This window comes from Varanus komodoensis, unplaced genomic scaffold, assembly GCF_004798865.1.
Source record: "Varanus komodoensis strain SLA01 unplaced genomic scaffold, ASM479886v1 scaffold8, whole genome shotgun sequence".
In the NCBI taxonomy this organism is placed as follows: domain Eukaryota; kingdom Metazoa; phylum Chordata; class Lepidosauria; order Squamata; family Varanidae; genus Varanus; species Varanus komodoensis.
The window spans coordinates 23507157-23528781 of NW_025336481.1; the positions used below are offsets into that span (position 1 = coordinate 23507157).

A 21625-nucleotide genomic window follows, 5' to 3' on the forward strand; every position below is an offset into this window, starting at 1 on the left:
TGGCTATGGTAAAACGATTTGCATTGAACTCTAGATAAACCTAAAACTTGCCATCATGTTCGATGCATCTGATGAAGTGGATCATGTCCATGAAAGCTTATGCTAGAATAAATTGGTTAGTCTTTGAGTGCTGCAAGGCTTGGTTCTTAAAACTTAAGACTTTTTGGAAAGAAACCAGAACAATGAAACAAATCTAGATAGAATCATAGTGAGTCAGAAGGGTTCTCCTGGACCATCGAGTCTGACCCTGGCTCCAGCTGGCTCCATTCATGTAATACCCAACACAATGGGTGATTTAATGTTGTGAACCACCCAGAAAGCTTCGGCTATGGGCAGTATAGAAATGTAATAAGTAAAAATAGTAACAACACAATTTCTGCCAGTGCATAATACATGCCTTACCAAGGTGTTCTTCAAACTAACAATGCAAGCTGTTACCTGCTAACCAGGTTTGAATCCTACCTGTTCACCTGGAGTCCTGTCTGAAATTGATTTTCTAATTTGTATATGTTAATTGTTCTTTTGTTTGTATTGGATTTAATAGAAGGTCTGAATGTCATTCAGACAAAAAGACAGGGTAAATAGAGTTTTAATAAATGTAGAAGGGAATATAAAGCTGGGGTGGAGAGAAAGAGAGAACACATGAGTTGATGCAAAGAAGAGTAATTAAATATTTTATATAGCAATTTCCCCATCTGGAAATGATGGCCATAGCTATACATCCATACCTCAGTGCTCTTTCAGCCCTCATTTAATTTAATGGATGATCACATCTGTTGATGTGAATGGAGATATGTGAACCTAGCAGGGTTGCTAGTCATGCATAATATGATTAAAGCTGGATCAGGGGAGTTATTTAACTTATGAAATAAATTTAATAATGTTTAATTTTAATAAAATCAGAACATTATTGCCAAATGCCTACCAAGCTGTTCTCAAGCCAAGCAAATACTGTGTGCCCACCAGTGTGGTCCCAAGCCAGAAAAAAATAATGCCCACAGACATCAGCCAAGGAAATAAATGTAGCCAAGGGGAAGAATGCAACCATGGCCAACTGGAGCAAAACAACTACTGTGACTGACAAGGGAAGGAGAGACATACAGAAATCCTGCATCCTTCTCCTTTGTTGATCAATACATAGGATGCAACAAAACAAAACAAGGTATCACTGCTTTTTTTGTCAGTTTACCAACTTTGAACATATTTTTCAGGAAAGTGCAAGACAGGAGTACCTTTACTTTTCATTGAGCAATACTTGTAAAGGGCACTTGGATGAGCAGCTTTTGTACAATGCTTTAAATGCCTTTCCACATTGGATGTTATATGTAACGTTTTTCTTCTGGCCTACTAAATTGACTGGATTTTGAGTTTTAGTGGAAAAGATTGTTTAAATCTAGTCACCCTTAAACCCTATCGCCACATCAAGGTGTGCTTTCAAGATGGAGTTTAAGGGTGACTAGATTTAAACAATACCTCCTACTAAAACTCAAAATCCAGCCAATTTAGTAGGCCAGAAGAAAAGTCTTCACTTTACACATAGAATTAAAAAGTTAAGTTGCAAAGCCTTTCCTATTTTTTCACTTTGACCCTAAATACAATAATAGTGTACCTTTAGAAAGAAAAAGGTATGCATAGCTTGCTGGGCCATACTGAAAGTGGTAGACCTGTTTTCTGCCTAACTTACATAGAATTGCACCTTTAAGTCCCTTAACTTCCAGCCTGCTCCAGCCAGCCTGGACAGGGGATGTTGAAAGCTATATACCTTTTTCTGTTACTGTATGCCTTTTTTCAGTGGACACTAGTAGTCTGTAACTGGTTTGGCTAGACTACAGAGCATAAGCAAAGATTTCTTTCCAGTGGAATATATTTATAAAAATTAGCTAAGGTCATTTGTTTTAAGATTCTAGGTTTTTAAGCAGAAAATGCCTGGAGAAAGTTGAGTACAATCCACACCATGTGGTAACCAAGCAACGGAGCTTTAAAACAGTGTGTGTTGATGGACTGACTGCCACCACAGAGAAACATCTTGTTTTCGCTCTCCCTTGAAAGGGACAGCTTTTAACTATTTCATTTGATGTTATTGACCAAGCAAGCTCTATTCTCTATGTGGGAAGTTTTCTTCAAGGGTATGTTGCAACATTTATTAATTGTAGCCTGCAGAATCATAGTTAGCAAGGGAGAATTAAAAAGAAGTCAAATAGATTTTGTGTACAGCAGAATATTTTTATTGGGATAAAAGAGTTTGAGCAGGCAGAGACTGTCTAGTCCATTTATCAGAACACTCAATTCACATTTTTAATAAATTTATGATATTTAGAAATATAAATCTGACTTAATCAGATAATATGTTTCATAAATGAAGTATTTCTTGGACTTAAGGATATTTTCACACCATGTCTGAAGGTAATAGGAGCACAAACAAAATTTTATTACTAGCCTTGTAAACTAGAGCTATCCACAAATTATTATTTCAGAAGAATTCCAAAACTCACAGTAGAGGAAAGGCCTCTTTTAGGATCAACAGAATAGTGAGCAAAGTTTCTTATTCTCTAAACTTTCCTTCAGGATGAAAATTGTGGGATGGGTGATGAGAGAAACTTATCTGCGACTGAATCCACAAAGTCAATGAAAATTAGAAAACTGAGTATCATCTATTATTTACTTCTTTGCATCAATGTCTGAAACCTAGTAGAGTTTAATACAATTAAGGACACAGACCCAGAGAGTGGTAGGACTTTATTGTGTGTAAACGTGGAGAGGATTGCCCTGTAGAAATGTCATCCTAGATCCAGTTTCCTGGGATAACCCCTATTTAACTCTATAATAGGACTTCTAAATAGACATGCAAAAGATTACACAACATTGTTAGGGTGCGGTACTATACATTCTTTTCCTACACTCAGTTGTAAAACTAAGGAGACATAGGCTACGTGGCTTCAGCATCATGCCATGTTTTCTCTCCCCATTTATGGCAAACACCCTATTTATGGTGAATTTAATTTGATTGGGGGTGGAAATTATGTAGTGATTGAAGGCAACAGGAATAATTACTTGAAAAATTAACTTTGGAGGAGCATCTGGATCACTAGAAGTAGATCAATTGAAGAAGAATTGGTTTTGGTGACTGAGGATGGAATGCAGATTAGATCTGTTGAAGGGTGATCTGGTTGAGAAATTAATAGGCTTGCCTTTTGTAAAAATTTCAATTTCAGTAGTTATTTTGTATGCTGTTGCTGTTATGTGCCATCAAGTCATCTCCAACATACAGCAACTTCATAATGAAAGCCCTCCAAAATGTCCTATCTATGACAGTCCCACTAAGTTCTCCAGTTATCTTGTATATTAATAGATATTGACAATGCACATTTGTGCTGTCTTTAGTCTTTTCTGATGGTACAGATCTTTTTTGCCAATGTAAGTTTCCACCCCAAAGACCAGCTATGAGATGGATTAATTCCACAAAGGAAGCCACAGTCTTGTGTTTACAGCTGCTGAGCCTGGGTTGTGAAGGACATTTTAAAGCACATTTATTCATAGAGATTGCTTGATGGCACATAAGATCAAATCCCTCCCTCTTCCCCAATTTCATTAGTATATGTAAGATAGGTGAAGACCTAAATCAGAGGCTATGCCTGAAATTTCTGTTGAGTCAATCTGAGGAAGTGGTTCCATTGATAGAACTGTGTCCATCAGCAGAAAATAATTTCTCTAAAGTCTCCTATTCAGGTATGTTGGTGATATTCCGGAGCAGATTTTTGGAAGGTGTGTGTCCTACAGGTGGGGAAGAGAGAGGGAAGCTATCATGATAGATTCCACCTATTAGGTACTGTTTTAGGAACAAATCATTGTATATCATTTGGAACTTTGTTTCCAAACAGTACTCAATTCTATGCCTCAAAAATAAAAGTGTTTCACCTGTATCACATTCTTTGTATATGGATAATGTTTGATTATTGTAGGTATAAAATTTTAAAGGAAAAAATGGCTGAAATGCTGGAACAAGGACCTATATATTTCTTTGACCAGGTAATTTCCCTTTCATGTTTAATTCAATTTTATTGCTTTCTCCAAAATTATTAAGGATTTAATCAAACATGTTTTATTTTAGCCCAAACCCAAAAGAAAATGGCTTAAGAAAATGGAACCAAGACTACAGCTTGCTGATTTAATTTCAGTCAGTGACAGTCTTCATGAAACTAAGAATTTTTACTGGTAATATGTTTTTCTACTCAATGTTGGAATGATTGATTAATCCTAAATTAACTGAGGGTGCAATTCTGTGTAGACAGGAAAAAGTCCCATAAGTCCCACCATTGCCCAGGCAGCATTCACCCTGGTTCAGTAACAGTAGGTCAAAAACAGTAACAGTAGGTCAGTAGGTTTTTCATGTTAAAGACGTTTTTATTTGACGGATTATTATTATCTGTGATGTTGAAAGTACATGCCAGTGGTGGCAATTTCAATCCCCAGAATCGCTGGGGAAGACAAGAAAAAAAACTGCTGCCAATTAGTGACCTTGTTCATATGTCATGGCAGCAATTCCAAAGTAATTTAACTTTGGTGTTGCCAAGAATAAGTGGAACATGTAAGTATAAACCATTTCCAGTTTTAGTAAATTACACAGGAACCTATGATTTGTTGCTAACTCTCATTTGTTTGACCCAGAAACAAAGCAGAGTTTCTGGTTTCATGCATCATGAAGCGTCTTGTTCCTGCATTGTTAATTAAAGCTGGAAGTGTTGCCTTTAGAACAAATAGGGGGTGGGGAGCAAAGGAGGACTTATTTGGGAAGGGAATTTTGTATGGAATAAATTGCCTTATACTGAGTTTGTGCATTAGCTTATCTAGCTTATTATGACCTACATTAACATTCCCCAACCTGGTGCCCTCCAGATGTTGACTTTGTTTGCAAGTAACAGTAAGGGGGTGAGTGGAGTGTGTATGCCATTTCTCTTTTCCTGCCTCTCCCCTTCCCAATATCACTCAGTCCAATTTCAGCCTTTCATTTAGTCTAGGAATACTATCAAGTATTTATAGTATTTATAAAGCAAGGTCAGGCTGTTGTTAGATTTTGATTGACTTAGAAGATCTTTAAGCGATTTAAAGAATATTGGCAAGATGAAAAAATTCTTTAAATATATCAGAAATGGGAAACCAAGTAGGAAGTAGTGAGACAGCTGGATGCTAATGGAATTGAAGGGCCACTAAAGGGAGATAGAGGAAAAGATATAGAATGAAGATCTCTGCCTGAACTGATGGTTTCAGAAAAGGTATCTGAGACAAATAGTGGTGACAAAAGATGACGTTCTCAGCGTTGTTGACAAATTGAAAGTTAATAAATCACAGGATGCTGATAACATCAATCCTAGTGTTCTTAGGGAAACATTTGAAATTGCTGATCTACAAAAATACGTTATATGTTCCCAAACTCAGACTCTATATCAGAGGACTGAAAATAGCCAATGTAACATGAATTTTTAAAAGAGGATCCAAGGAAAGTGCAGGCCAGTTTGATTAACTACTGTTCTTAGTAAATTTGTTGAGAGCATATTAAAGATAGAATGAGTGGGCTTAGTAAGGTGCATGCCTTTCTGAAAAAGAATTAATGTAGCTTCCTGAGAGGTAAGTCCTGTCTCACTGAGTTGTTTGAGAGTTTCAGTAAGTGTGTGGATAAGTTAATCAGGTAGATATTATTGGACTTTTGACAAAGAGTCTCACCAAAGCCTCCTGAGTAAACTTAAATCTCTTAATAAAAAGAGAGGCCCTCTCATCGAGCAATAGCTGGTTAAAAAATGTAAAGCTGAAAGTGGGAATAACTGGTACATTCTTGCAGTGATGGGATATAAACAGCAGAGTCCATAGTGTTTGGCATTGCAACCAGGGCACTTATTCATAAATAGTGAACAGTAAAGTGCCCGAGTTTGCTGATGACACCAAATTATTTTGACCAGCTAAAACTAAGTAGGATTATGAGCAGCTCCAAAAGGATATTTTCATACTGGGAAAATGGGCATGAAAATGGCAAATGTGGTTCAGCAAGTGTAATTCTGCATGCTGTGGCAAAATAAATACATATATAACATCACAATTTCAGGTATAAGGTGATTGGATCTTATCCAGTGGAATAAGATAGAATTTTGACAAGGAAAGAGATCTTGTGGTAGACAATCAAAATGTCATCTCAGTCTGTAGCTGCTCTGAAAAAGGCACATTGGGCATAATAAAGGAAAGGAAAATAGAACTGCCAATATCATATTCCCTTTATCAAATCTATGATGTGACCACAGTTTGAACACTGTGTACAGTTCTGGTCACTGCACCTAAAATGATATTGTAGAGTTAGAAAAAGTGCAGGAAGGAGGCATTAAAACAGGCAAGGAGCTGGATAAACTCCTCTATGATGAAAGGCTACTTCTGGGATTGTTGAGCTTAGAAAGAGGAAACATGATAGAGGTATACATGTTTATGTATATACTCCATACTTTATGCATGGAGTGGGAAAAATGAATTGGGAGACATTTTTCCTTCTTTCATAATATTAGAACATGTCATCATCCCATGGAGCTGATTAATAAGAGGTTCAGACAGTACTTACTTACGTAAGCATATATTTAAACTATGGAATTCATTTGTACAAGATTTCATGTTTGGACATCTTTAAAAAGGTACTGGGAAAATCCCTGGAGGATAATGCTATCAGTGGCTACTAGTCCTTGGGTTAGACACAGTATGCCACTTTTGCTGGAGAGAGCCTGGCTGGGAGGGTGATGTATTCATGTCCTACTTGGGGTTTTCTGCAGGCAGCTGGGGGGTCACCACGTGAATAGAATGCTGGGTAGATGGACCTTTGGTCTGATCCAGCATGGCTCTTCTTATGTTCATATGTTAGTAATGATGGGTCATTTTGTCATTAGCTCTCATTTCAAAATAAAAACTGCTTTCCTTTCTTCATGCCCTTCCCTGGCCAATAGGTAAGCAAGAGCTGATGACTATTTTGTTGCATAGCAAAATTACCTGAGGGAAGCATCATATAAGCTTGGTATGCTAATTATTATTCAAATAATAGGTCATTCAAATCATTCTCAAGCCCTCCGTTCATTTATTAAGCCTCTTGGAATTATGCTTTCATGAATCACCAATAAATTGGTAAAAACTCTAGAGGTGGTTATTAAACTTTCAACAATTTATCTAAAATTATTGACTGAACACCCAAACAGCAAGGTTGTTCAGCACATACTACAATTTAAAAACACTTAAGAAAAGGGATGAATTGAACATGAAAGGGTACAGCAGGAAATACGTCCTTTTTGTGTACTTCCTAACTACATGATACTGTTTAGAAGCAAGTCTGAGCATATACACAGATATTCTGCAGCTTCTGGTATGCATAGGTACACCCTCTTTATCCCTTAAGTATCCTTGACCTATATTCTGGAACTGTAGGCAGAATGTATCCAAAATATAAGACATAAAAGAGCCAGTGTGGTCTAGGTGTGAAAGTGCTGGATTGCGTTCTAGTCCTCACTGGGTCATGATCCTCACTGGGTAACTTTGGGCCAGTTGCTGACTCTAAGCCTAATTTATGTCACACAGTTCTTGCAAGGATAAAATGGAGAAGAGGAAGAGGACCATATAAACTGTTTTGCATTCAAGAGGAAAAAGGGTGGGCTATAAATGTAAAAATTAAAAAAAAAAAAAGATAAAATACGTTTTTTGTCTTCATGAAGGAATCCTGGATGCACGGAGGGGCACATGGAAGGAAAAGTGAAAAGCAAGATAGCAAAGAAAGATCGTGTTTGTCCTGATACATATGGTCCTTCTGTATCCCAAGCCACCTGTGAAGACCCTCTTGATCAGTCTTCCAAAATACCTTCAGATTCACTTTCAGAAGTTTTCCTGTACTCAACCTCATGGGAGGAATACAAATGCACGGCTGTTGCCATATTATGTGAGCTAGAAGAAATGCTGAACCATTTTTCCAAGTCTAAGTTCATTTTACCTCAGGGAATTTTAAATATCTTGAACTACAGTTGGAAAGAACTTACTGAAAGTGTCTGGGATAATGAAAAATCTTGGCAGGAACTAACAGGCAAAAGGCAAGCATCAGAGGAGCCTAACATGTTGTCAACCACATCTAAATCTACTGATTATGAGGTGGCAAAGAACATCAAAAGAGGAAGCAGAAAAAGTCTTGGCTTTCCCACTGATGTTGCAAAGCAAACAGAGAATCCTGGGATTCTGTTAAAGAGGAGTAAGAAGAAATTACTAGTTTTCTTTTAATAGACTAGTACAGCCTTTCCCAACCTGGTGTTCTCTGTCCAAATTGCTGGTTTGCAACTCCCAACATCCCCCAGTCAGCTATGGGTGCTGATATACCACACAGCATGTTTTGGCATAGCTGGACCAATAAATTGCATTACATACAAAAATAGGAACAACTTAGTTTGTTTTCATGCTAAAAGCTACATTCAGAGTTTTGCATGACCAATTTCATACATATTTAGCTCCAAGTAAATAAGGCTATTTGATTAGCATAAACAGGAGTATTTACATCTGGCAAAAGGCTGATACTCCTGCCTCACATTGTTTTCTAGGCAATATAGAACAAAGCTGAAGAGGTTTTTGTCAGCTTAGGCAGAAGACAGTGAATCTCCAAGACAAATGCACAGTTTTCTTAACACTAAATTTACATATGGAAAACTGAAGAAAATTAGATAAGGGTGGGGTGGGGGAATGAGGATATAATTAGCTAGCTCCCTTTGGCTAAGATTTCCCCCTGCAGAGGAGGGCAGGACGAGTTCCAATGCAGCAAAGCTCAGCTACCAAGGTTCAATTTGGATGCCGGGAAGTACTTCCTGACAGTTAGGACCCCAAGGGTATAGGGCCATTGGTGAGAGTGTTCAAGGATGCATGTCATGAGCAGAGCTGACTGAAGCCAGGGTCAGACTAGATGGCCCGTGAGACCCCTTCTGATTCATTCTGTTTCTACGTTTCTATATTTCTAAACTAAACTCTCTTAGTACATGTTTCTCTGTTGCTTCATATTTTCAATTTTTCAGCTTTAAGATTTGCTATCCATCCCAGGCCACAATCATGAGAGAAAACAAATGTGTATTTTGTGATTAATTAAGAAAAGTTGTTGAAGAACATTAGAAAATGGCCATGCAACTAAATTTAAGAGAGCTATAAGCACTTAAGATAAAAAATGGCAGAGAAACTGGGCATTTTTTCCATGCCTTTTATTAGAAAATCTTCACTTTTCCATGTCAAGGTGAGTGAAAAAGTAATCACAGTATATAGCCAAGAGCATTAATCAATATCCAGAGTGTTCAGTGATAAAAAGGTTAGCAGCACAGAACCACTTGCTCTGACTATTAGCGACCTCTTTACAAATTTGCAGTCAAAGCAGTATTTTATAACTGTGCTTGTATGAGCTTATGTCCATGAATAATTTTGACTTCTCTTACCTCCTGTTTAGCTGTAGTCTCACAACAATATGCAAATAATTCACCAGTTGCAATCAGTTTTTCGCTGTCATCAGAACTGTGTAAGGAAAGAGGTAATGATTGTGTGTTCTCTCTTTAATCAGTTTAGTTGGAAGATAATCAACTAAAGCTGGGGAAGCACATTAGCAAATGGGGATAATAGTTAAGGGCATAACTTTATTTTTTGAGCTGTTTCAGTTCTGGTATAGTAGGAAATGATAAAATAAATTTGAATAGAGCTTTTTTTCCAGTGGTCAGAATTGGTGGTTAAGAAAACAAGTGTTGCCTATTTTATTTGTGCCCATTACCTTAACTTGGTAAGACAAGTATTTTCCCCATGTAAGAGATGCAAAACTGAGGTTGAGAGAAAATGACTTGGTCAAGATTTGCTATTTGGCCAAGATCTGTGGTTGACAACTAAGGGCACAATCTGGTGCCTCTGTGCTTGGTGCACATAAGCATCTGAACACAATGCATCACATGAGATCTGGTACAACTATTGCTACACCAACAGCTCATGTTCTGCAGTTCATTGAGATGGTCATTTCAGCCATCTAGATGAAGCACTGCAGAGTGAAAGGGAAGGAGGCTAGGACTCCATTTGCTATTGGCCTAAGCATCTTCCCTTCCCTGCCCGACTCTGGTATGCCCATTTTCTTCCTCCCTGAGGTCTATTTTGGACCGTGGAAACACAGCTGGTGCAAGGAATGCCAGGGGTAGGCACCACATAATCTTTTGGATCCCCAGACAATGTCAGAAGGCCATATGATGGCACCTTGTCATCTCTATCAGCTTGTTCTTTGGTCTGCTAAATGTTGTATTTTAACTCAGATGTATTATTAGTTAACTGGATCTTCTTTATTATATTGATAAATGTTTTTGGCATTTCAAACAGATTTAAGATTTTTCTATAACATTTCAGATTAACTTATTCTGAGTTTTAATTTCTTCATAAAGGTTGGGTTTTTCAACATTCCGACTGTGACTCTAAAGACCCCAAATGGAAAGTACCATACATCTGGGCAGTGGAAAGACTACAACTGGCTAAGATCGAAACGTATTATGCTTTAATAGAAAATACAATTTTATTATGGCTGTTTTTTGTGTTGTGGCTAAATGTAAGAGAACAGAGAGATTTCAGTTCAAAATGGTTTAAGATGTGTTAACTTGCCAATATAGACCTTCAACAGTGCAATCCTATTGATGTCCACTGACAAGTAAACCCCATTCCTACCAGGTATCTATAGGATTGCTGCATCAGATTGTCCTAGGTCCATGGGAGTCTGCAGGGTTACTGTTGGGCTCCCAATTGTGTAAGTATTCTATGGAGGTACCAAGAATCTGAGCCAGTGGTATGAACTGAGGCCTATTTATGCAGTCAGTGTAATACGTGTAATTAAGGTTGCTTTTTTGAACCACTGACTTTGTTTACAGATAGGAAGACGCCTGCAATAGCCTATGAGTTCTAGGTGTCTTGTCAAGCACCCCAGTGACTCACCCTTGCTACATTTGCACTTAATGTCCAACTATGGTGAGCCTGTGCTATGGCCAAAATATTCAAAATGGTGACTGCTGCTGTGATAAAAATCCTGCAAGGACGTACATCTCTGGTGGCTCCCCATGAGTGAGCTAGGCCCCTGGGTTTGCACAAATTACAGCCAGAACATGAAGAGGCAGCACATGACTCCATGCTATCCTTGCTGGGTCATGAGCTGAACAGGACCTACATATGCTGCTATGAGTAATCATGTAAGCATACAAAGTATCAGAGCCAGATTATCGAGTTTTTCAAAGGAAATGTATTTCTATAATTAAATTATGAATATTTTGTACGCATCAAGGGGACCTCAAACAACCAAAAGCAATAACCCTAAAATTATGTCATTTGGGGGATAAACAAGTTGCTCCATATTAAGCTTTTTCAGGTTGGCATTAATCCTAAGGAATATATATTTTTAAGAACAAGTACTATCACAACTTTGGAAGCTTTATACTCTCTCACCCCTTGTATTTCCTTCTACAGATATTAGTTAATGACTGAGTTTATTTGATAAAGATCAAATGACTTCTTTCTTTCAGCTAATGCTGTTTTTTACACTTCATCTTCTTACTATCATGTAAAATTTATTTAAATCTTAAACTTTAATTATATAGACAATTTCATTGCAAAACAATTGATTCTAGAAAAGTATAGCATGCTTTATTTTTCAATGTTTATCACCCCTGTTGGCACACACAAACCTGGCACTGAAATCTTGATCTTCATTTGGAATGTACTGTGCTGACTGTTGCCAGGTTCCTGTGCCAACACTATAGCACTTGACTTAGTGTTATTGAGTGCTTATTCTTAGCCTGGTCAGCAAAAAGGTGTCCTGAGTGCTATCTTGTTGCAGAATTTAAGATATAAGGAATGTCGCCTGGCAATCAAAGATTCTCCTTGGATTTCCTCTGGTTAGTTTTTAAAATTACAAGTGTCTGGAATGATTTTTTGCTTTGTGACTATGTTTAGTTAAAGTTTGGGGTATTTTACTCTAAGCCTCTCTCAAAGTCAGCAGTGTGTAATAGTGAGAAAATTCTGAGTGACATTGAAATAAAGCCGCCTGAGGACTCATACCCTGCCTGCATTGATTACCAGTGAAAATGACAACCCAGGCCAGTACATTTGCTGTAACTGAGATGTACAAGTAGTGGCTTGTATCAATGCAAGCCAAAATAATGCAACTTGCCAGTGCAACATCCTCTTCTACCCCAGCATGTACAGTGATAGAAGCTAGCTACTGTGGTGCATTTCTTTCCCCCTTCATCCTAGTAGCTAAACATCCATTAAGATACTATTTTGCAGTTATATAGATGACTGCTTGTTCTTTCTCCTCTGCCATTGCCTGGGGTGTGCCAGTATCCCTGTAAAACCTGGAAGGGGCCATGATTGGCTGCTAACATATTTGTTCAGAAGAAGAGGCAAAGACTTGGTCAATGTTTTTTGAAAATGAAGTACATCATCTTCAAACAACAGCAACTAGAAGCAAAATATAAATTAAGCCCTAATCTAGACTGGGATGCCTGTGTGTAAAATGGATGTTAGAACTCCACCAGAATCACCAGAATTAAACACAACTAATGGGCTTATATTTATAATCTACTTTTTTACTTTATAGTAAAAATATACAGCAAAACGTAGATTATAACTATAATATTTTCAAAATCTTTTGTGGTATTTGGTTTGAATGAAACTAATTTTGACTCATACATATGGAAGAAAGTCACCTTTAATACTCTGTGGTCAATTTTTTATTCAGATCCTATGGCTTTGCTAAAAATATTCAGGCTAAACAGTAGTTATGTTGAACAAGGCCTTAATTAAGATGGCTGTTCATTGATTTTTCTGCCTGAACAAGAAGAAAAATGCATTCACAAAGTTGCCAACTTCTTGGTAAATGATTGTTCATTGTAATCTTCCAAGCAGAACTGAACAGTTGTCTATACTGAAAGAATCTGGATTTGACAAATCAATTATTCTTCGTCATTATGGTGATGTCAGAAAAGAAACCGTTCCAAAAAACATCAAAGAGTGTATCAGTACGACAATCTCCTCAGAGGCTTTGTTTGAAAAACCTAAGTTGCCAGTGATCAAGCAGATTAAGTCAGTCTTTAAAAAACTGCACTATAGACTAATTGATGGATCATCTTTGATTTAATATCCTTTGAACTTATAAGAGGGAATTGCACTGAACAGTAATGGGAAGAAATACCTCTATAACAAGGTTTAAAAGCAAAGATTCAAAAGTAGTTTAATAGTCCCAAACACAAGGATCAGGAAGTAAGCCCACTTGGACACAGTAAACATGCATAGAATTACACTATTAAGCAGCTAAGCCATAGATAACTTTAGAACGGCAAGTGTCCAACTGGCAAAGTAGTCTGTATTTAGCTAAATATCAGAACTGAAGACACCCCTCCCTCCCATTATCTGCTGCTGATTTGCATGCCTGAGGGCAGAGCTAATGTACTGTATGTTTGTAAACCGCTTGGGGGCCTTTTGAGTACTAAGCATGTTTAAAGTGCTTTTAGAGAGTTGACATTTTGCCTTGGAGTTACTAGAACGCAGGCTATCCAAGGCTTTAAAAATACATTTTGTAAAGAACAGACATGCGACTAGACAGCAGAAAATCCTGCAAACAAGATGGATGTTGAAGTCAGTTTCGCACAGGACAGGCCACTGTTGTGTAAGTTCAGTGGGTGCATTTTATTTGGAAGGATGTAGTAGTAGAGATACCACCTCCTGTGAATCAGTACTGAGCAGGTTTCAGTTGCAGTCAAATGCAGAATAGATAAGCAATAGATTGATTTCCTGTTGCATCAAACATGCCATGGATTTTTATCTACCAACTGACTCTTACGCTTGGTTTTAATATCATTTAATATCATTTTCTGTGCTCTATTATTATTATTGGTAAAGTTGCTTCAACCGCATGGTTGTTACAGGCACCTCTTGTCTTGTGCATTGAAGTATCTAGTGGTAAGTATTATACATCCCCCTCTCTGCAGCAGTGCTAGTTTTGCAAACTTTATTTTTAACTCCCACCTTCCACCTAGTATTTAGCTGTTCAGCATTCTCCATTTTACTTCTCTGCAGAGCTAACAAAATATTGGACAAATCCTAGCTGAACATCTTCAAGGTTGCATCCTCTCCACAGTAGTAACTTACCTTGTTTAGAATTTATTTCTCCCTTTTTATTTACTTTTTCCTTCATCAGCAGTGAAATGCATACACAACCTGTCTGTTTGTTTGTTTGTTTTGGGGGGGATTATACCAAACAGGAGAAACCCACACAATTTGAAATTTTTACTCTGCAGCTAGAGGTCTTCTCTTTTCTAGCACTAGTTTCCTGCTTGTGTTACTTTAGTGCTATGTTTAAAAGTGCATTTTAAAATATCTGGGAAAGCCCTTACTGTCTCAGACAAATACTAGAAACTCCTTGACTGTCTGTTTATCTATCCTTCTGGGAACATTGCTGTCTGCCAGAGTTACTCTGGTCTTCCTGATGGAGGTTTCTACACCAATATATTTAATAATTTCCCTGACCGTGCTTTACTTGGAACATTTACTCCATTTGGACATGGCAGTGTTTGCTTTCCTAACAGGTAGGACAACTCTTTTTGCTAATGGTATCATGTGGGTTTGGGGTTAATCTGACAATCTCTCAAAGATACTCCCAGCAACTTGGGTCTGACTCGGAAAATAAATGGTTAGAAAGGGTCGAGCTGGTTGTGCAAATTTAACCTGGCAAATTCCTTACTCTTAAAGAGAACATGTCTGTCCCTGTAGATGGCTAAAGGTAAGACTGTTTTGGAAGGGGCTTATCTTACTCTCAGCACTGTCTAAGAAATGTGTTAATTTTAAGGGCCTTCAGAACAATATAAGCTAGTGTGTGGGTAGCAAGAAAACACCTGGGCTGTTCATGTGCCAAACCATAGCTTGGTGCATCTTATTTAAGCCACAGCAATCTACAGTGACCATGCATGCCATTCAGAATAGTCAGCCCCTCAATGTGGGTTATAATTTGGTGCAAACCCAAACGGTGGAGCTTATTTGAGTGCTAAAAGATCCTCCCATAACCATAGAGTAGGCCATGGCAGGGTTGTGAGAGTTGTTTAGCCCTTCCAGGACTCTGCATATATGAGTCACATGATATGGCAACCTACAGGCAGTGCTGAATCTTCAGGTTGGCAACCATGAGCACCATAGCACACTGTGTCTTAAGTAAGCGCAGTGAGCCAGAATGTGTTATGTGAGCCCTGTCAGCCTATGCTGGAATTAGGAGAAGAAAAAGAGGCAAATTTCTTGCCCTATGGGCCTAAGATTTCCTTAGAAAGCTTTTTGGCAAACCAGAGACTGCTTGAGTTATGCATACTTAATACCACAAGTTTCTAATGATCTCTCTCTGAGGATGCTGAACCCTGTGCAAAAGCTGCAACCCCTAAACGTCTCACTGCTTAGAATTGGTGTTGCATGCACATAACAATCTGTTGGAGGACAGGTGCTGTGGGACAGGGAGAGCCAGCTGCCCTTTAGGGATATTTGCTGCGATCAGCACAGCATAGGATTCAGAGGTTCTAACATTACTTCCAGCATGACTAACCCTTTGTGAACTAAGTGTGCCTCAAGTTCTTTTCTTCACCTCACCTAGTATAGTACAAACTTCTTGATCTAGCCTGGATGTTGAAAATGTGATGGTAAAAAACATCATAACTCAGCGCTGCAGTATCACATAATGGTGGTTCGTCCACCTGGTCTATCAGGTTGTTCCTGTGTGATGACTCATGGTTCGCTCATAATGCTGGCACAGGTAAAAGTGCTGTGCTGGCTGTTGTTACACCCTTTCCTAAAAACAGTGAAGAGGTGTGGTACCTTAAAGACTACCCAATTTATTAGGGTGACCATTTTGTGAGCACAATCTGCTTCATCAGATATATGAAGGGTTAGCCTCAAGTTCGCAATTTTATATATACATGCTTGGGAGGCCAGAGGAAATTGAAGTGTTAAAAGTACAGACAATGCTATTTAGCTTAACCATTCATAAAATATTAGTGCCATTCATAAAATATTTTTGGGTGATAACTCCAATATTGTCACACTGTTATGCACACATGTGTGATTCATAAAAACAAATTCTTTGTCCCTTCTCAGATCACAGGAAATTAGTTTAATCTGTTCATTCTGCAGCCATTCTATTTTGATACCTGGCATTCCTTTGTTCAAAACTGCCCACCTTCAGTTTATTGACAGAGCATCCTGAGAGGTTGGAGTATTTCCCAATTGGTTTTTGAATACTGGAATTTTTTAATTTGTATCCCTTTATTCTTTTACATGGAGACTGCCCTGCCTGTCCTGTGTAGAATGCAATGGGCAGTTGCTGGCAGACAGTGGCATATTGGAGGGTGAGCAGGTGTATTTTGCAGATGGCATGACTAGTTCTTGTAATAGTGTTGCCAAAATAGATACGGGGACAGAGTTGGCAATGGGTGTTCTAGGCTACCAAGATCACCAGTGTTACCTGTAAGGAAAAGCCTCCAGTGGCATGGATGAATCAACCCCTGTGTTTAGGATCAGGGATGATTTATTTACAGTTAGGGCTGTTAATGAACTGAGATGTAAACTTAATGGACTCTGCTTATACGAGTTTGTGGATAACAGCCATAAGTGATGATAGTGTGGAGTTTTACTACAGCTCTAAATATTAAAGAATATATGGCTGAGTCCTCTGAAGTATGTTACAAGAACCAGACCTACATGTTTCTTTTCAAGGACCTTCGCATTTTATAGTTAAAAATGTTCATTGCATTATGAAATAATTTTATGACTCCCTGCTTATCTCCAAGGGTGGATTGTTCATCCATTGTTTATCCATCATGCACACCTGTCTTGACTACTGTGTGAAAAGATTATGATGAAGTGATAAGTATACAAATCATTATGTTAATTAAAAGCCTGAAGATCAAAGTTGTGCTCTTGAGTGGCTGATTATGTTTTACTAAAATGTGCTACAAAAACTGCCTTTTGATTTCTGCAGCAACAGCATAGCAATGATATTTAATCAGGAAGGAGGCCTGGTGACTAACAAAGATGGAGAAATACTGCGCCAGTGGAAATGGCCCGGAGCAGGAAAGCTTGATGTTCCAGTTATTGTACAAGTAATACTCATGCTTCTTATTTGTGATTAGTTCTTTTTATATGACTGTTTTCCTTCTGGGAAAAATATTAATTGCAAAGCTGTGGATTCTTCAACTTACTTTAGAAAAAGTAGCTACCTGCATTTGCTCACAGTAGCTTCCCTCCTGCTTAATAAAGTTGAACAATGAATTAATTTTCTTTCTCTCACAAAGCAGTACAAATATTACTTATGTATGAAGACTGAATTATGATGTACAGTGCATGGAAAGAGTGGGCAGCACCTTAAAGTATAACTGCTTGAATCTATTTCTGTTCCTTCTCTTCCTCCTCCTAGGACTACTTGTTTAGGATAACATTTCTTAAACTGTAAGGGGAAAAGTTATTAATTTCTTATAAAGTAGGATCTGAACTAAAAATTATTTTTTCCTTGTTATTTGGCAGCCAAATCGTATCCAGGCATCACAGCTGTATTAGGACTAGCACTGACCTGCATTGCCATAGTTCTTAGCCCTGGCAAGATTTCCAACGGAGATTTCATCATTTACCCAATTACAGTTTGCAGACAGTGAACAGGGTGTGGAACATTGTGCTGCCCTACCCACTCACAGTGCGCCAAAACGGCCTCACATGTTGAAGCACTGTGGTATGGGGCCATCATGTTTCCAATGCATGCCTGGTTCATCCTCTCTTGAAGCACCCATTAAATGGATGCTGGTACAACATTGCAAGTGGACCACGCAACAATACCCGTCCAGTTGTGAGGACTGTGGAATCAGTGCTAATGCAAAAAGACACAAGGACACATGGCAATTAATGACTTTTTGAGGACTAAGATGCCTGCTTTATCAACTGTGGTAGCAACTTGGTTTCAGTCCTTAGTAGCAATAGCAGAGAATGAGAATAAACATGTATTATTTTAAAAATTAACTAGAAAAGTATTTAACCTATTGAGAAAAATTCTAGAAACTCTTCACTCTTTTTTTGTGCCTTTGGACATTTTTCAGGCTTCTACAGTTTTTCTGATCTGCCTAATGATGGCATATGCTCAAGAATATTTCATTATTTTCTTGCCTATACTTTATTTGGAATATGCATCCCTTTAGGATATGGCCATGTTTGCTTTCTTAACTTGTAGGAAGAAATATTCAAGACTGCCTATGTTGGCCAAAACAAATTCTATGATAATGGATGGCCAGCCTTTGGGGGTTCTACAGCCTTCCACACTGGATGCAGTCCAGACTCGTGTTGCTTTTATGCAAGACCAAGCAGTTCCTTTGCGATCTGTAGGCCCCGAAATCATTCTGCTTTCCTTCTGGAGAGAAGGGAGGTTTGTGAACATTGCAGTGTGAATGGAACCTTGGCACAGTCTGGTCTATCTTTCAAAATGATTACTTGATAACAACGGAATAAAATTATGAGAAGTTATGTAAAGGAAGTTACAGAAAAGAGGATGTGTAGGGGAGATATCAAAACTTTATGTGATTTGATGTATGGTTTTGTCCAATTTAGAGAAAACTTGCTTTTTCTTTATGAGTAGTACAACACAAAAAACAACCCACAAAAATGAAGCTATCAGCATTTATCTTTAAGCATTAATATTTTATTTAATGTAATAATTTGCTCTCATATTAAAATGAACACATGTGATGCACATCAGAAAGGTTGGTGTAGTTACACATTCTTTTTATTAAGATTTACTTGAGAAACCTTTTTAGAGGACTAGCTAACCCAACATGGGGTGGAACCAAGAAAAGATATGCATTAAATATATAAATAAGGTATGATTTTCAAAATAAACAACAGTTTATCATTTCCCTGAGTGGACTCTCTTACAGGAGATGATCATAAGGCTGCAGCTGCATGACTGTGAAGGTTAATTGAGATGCAGTGTTTTACTTCATATCATTCCCTCATCTGAGCTCCTACCTAAAGGAAACAGAACTAAAAATAGTAGCAGAGACTGTTAATGCTTTTCAGTGGCATAAAGTGAGGAATACTTATAAATAAAACAGTTACCCTTGCTCCCAGCCTGCCTACCTTTTTTTCCAAAAAGCTTTAGCCTGTGGGGTTGAAATGTTTTTTTAAAGTAAGTTGTTTTTATGCATTCATATTGTTACCTCTATTTTTTATATTTAGGTGTGAGTGCTGATCTCTGTGTAGCCAAAACAGCAGCACTCATGAAAAGAGGTAGTTAGCAGCAGATTTGATGGAGACCCAAGGCTTTCAAAGTACAAACAATAGTTAAAAACAAAACCCTAGTGTGGTGTAGTGAAGGGAAAGTAGAACAAAACAGTCCAAAGTCGATGTTTAGTGGGCATGGAAGAATGACTGACTCTTGGTGGCGGGAAAACAGACGAAATGGCAGGGGCAGGTGTAGAGGGGTGGAATGGAGTATTGTGGGCAAGGACATGGCTGCCTGATTGCCTGAAATGCTGAACAGGAGTGTGGCACAGTGCAACATTTTGTCATAGTCCCCCCTTAAGGTTTCTCTTTTCACTTGACTAATTGCTATCTAAACAATAATGTCGATTAAATCTTTCTTTTGTCTTGCTTTAGGTAAACCAATATATCACTGTGAGGATTGCAGGACGCTTTGCTGTTTGTTTGGTTTTCAAGTGTAATCAGGATACTGTGCGGTTGTCATTGTCACCTGTACGAGCAGGGGCTGTTCCCCAGTTAGAAAATCCAGTAAGTTGCAGCAGCTTATGATACTAGACCACACAACATGGCAGTCACTCAGTAGCAGAGGTAGGTCTCCTGGTGCTGCCTAAATGTCGTGGACTACAGCTCCCATTAGCCTCAGCTAGTATGGACAGTGGCAAGGGTTTATGGTACTTTTGTAGTCCAAAACACTTGGAGGGCATTCAACTGCTTCCCTCTGCTGTAGCACTTGTACAAATACAGATTCTATGGAGAGTTGAAGTCTGCCTGTTTGTGAAGGAGAATATTGTTGTAGGAACATTTAGAAAGAGTAAAGTATTTGATATGCAATGGGGTCAAAAGCATTGACATAAACAAAGTGAAACAAAAACAAAAAGGCACATACAATGTTCCCATGCAGCTGTCCTTCCCTATTGAATTTTGTGTTGGGCACAGCACAATCCCAAATTGTAGTCAATGGGAATACCCTTTGCTAGTTCACACGTCCATATTGGAGCCCTAGAATATATCCAGGCAATTGCAGTAGCAAAATGCGGAGTTTAAACATATACAAGGTGCTTTCTTATTTTCTTCAACATATTGCTTGACTCTTGTGAGATAATGCTAAGTTAACACTTCCCACTGGATGGACTCACACAGATATACTGAGGTAGCAGTTTAAAACAAGCCATAGTTTCAGCTCCCTACTCAGAATAACACTAACCTATTGTAATAATTAAATGGATTGATTTTTTTTACAATGGACCTGGGTTTCTAAGAGGAAGGGTAAGAGACAAATGCAAAACCTTTCTAGAAATACAGTGCTGAATTTATGTGCAGCAACATGCCATAGATATTCATGGGTAGATTTTGCCATTTTCTGAAGTAGTTTAAGGAAAAGTGATGAAAACTAGCATCTTCCTCCATGCTGAACAGATTCAGAAGAATAGTTTGTCCCACGGAGCAGCTGCCATGCATTTTACAAGCTATCATATTATCATGCATATCACGAGCTCATAGCTATCAGACCAAAGGCAGGAGCCAAATGAATTTCAGTGGAATGTCATTGCAATCACATAACTAGAATCACAACTATCCTTTCGTAGGGCCGGTGTGTTTTCATCACCTTTGTAATAGTTAAGAATTCAGCAATTTTCCTCCATTGCTGCATCTTCATGCCAAGAAAAGTTTTACTGGTTATGTAGATTGTTATCTAATCCTTAAAACTGTCATCTAAATTGGTCAAAGGATTTTCTAAAATACACAGCAAAATATTATACAAGAAGGAAATGCACAAGCCTTTAAGAAAAGAAGCCACTGTTAGAAACACTATCCTAACATGAGTACCCATTGCAGGCTACAACTTATTTTTTCTAGTATTTTTTCCATTCCAGCTACCCATTATGATATGGAAGCAAGAGATTTTGCTGCAGTTGATTTCAATATCCTGATTGCAGAATCAACATAATAAGCAAAGCAGTCACTCAGCACTTTGATTACTTATTGCATAACATCCTAGGGCAGTTATAGAAAATCTTTTAGAGACTGAGTGCCCAAACTGCAACCCAAAACCCGCTTATTTATTGCAAAGGCCACCACTGGCCTAATCCTTCCTTGGTGCACTCCCCCAAACCTAATACAGGGCTAGAGTTCCATTGAAAAGAGGGCAAGTTTGAAAAAGCCTTCCTTGAGTAGCTTTTTCCGCACAGCTCAACATTTTTGCCCATTCTAAACACATTCCAACCCTCAAAACCAAGCCAGGACTCCTCATTTTTCTAACTCTGCCCTGGTGCACACCCCTAACCCTAATACAGGGCTAAAGTCCCAT

General features: G+C 38.2%; 1 protein-coding gene across 1 annotated transcript in view; it reads left to right on the forward strand.

Moving 5' to 3' along the window:
- The window catches only part of LOC123036352 (uncharacterized protein C3orf20 homolog), a 42064-nt gene that overhangs the window by 884 nt on the left and 19555 nt on the right, over window positions 1–21625 (forward strand). The window contains exons 2-11 of the mRNA XM_044455533.1: window positions 904–1162; window positions 3960–4026; window positions 4109–4212; window positions 7728–8251; window positions 9479–9559; window positions 10443–10542; window positions 12949–13179; window positions 14478–14627; window positions 17057–17177; window positions 19714–19845. Coding sequence (XP_044311468.1) covers window positions 1143–1162; window positions 3960–4026; window positions 4109–4212; window positions 7728–8251; window positions 9479–9559; window positions 10443–10542; window positions 12949–13179; window positions 14478–14627; window positions 17057–17177; window positions 19714–19845 — 1530 coding nt within the window. The 5' untranslated portion in view covers window positions 904–1142. The remainder of the gene's footprint in view (window positions 1–903; window positions 1163–3959; window positions 4027–4108; window positions 4213–7727; window positions 8252–9478; window positions 9560–10442; window positions 10543–12948; window positions 13180–14477; window positions 14628–17056; window positions 17178–19713; window positions 19846–21625) is intronic.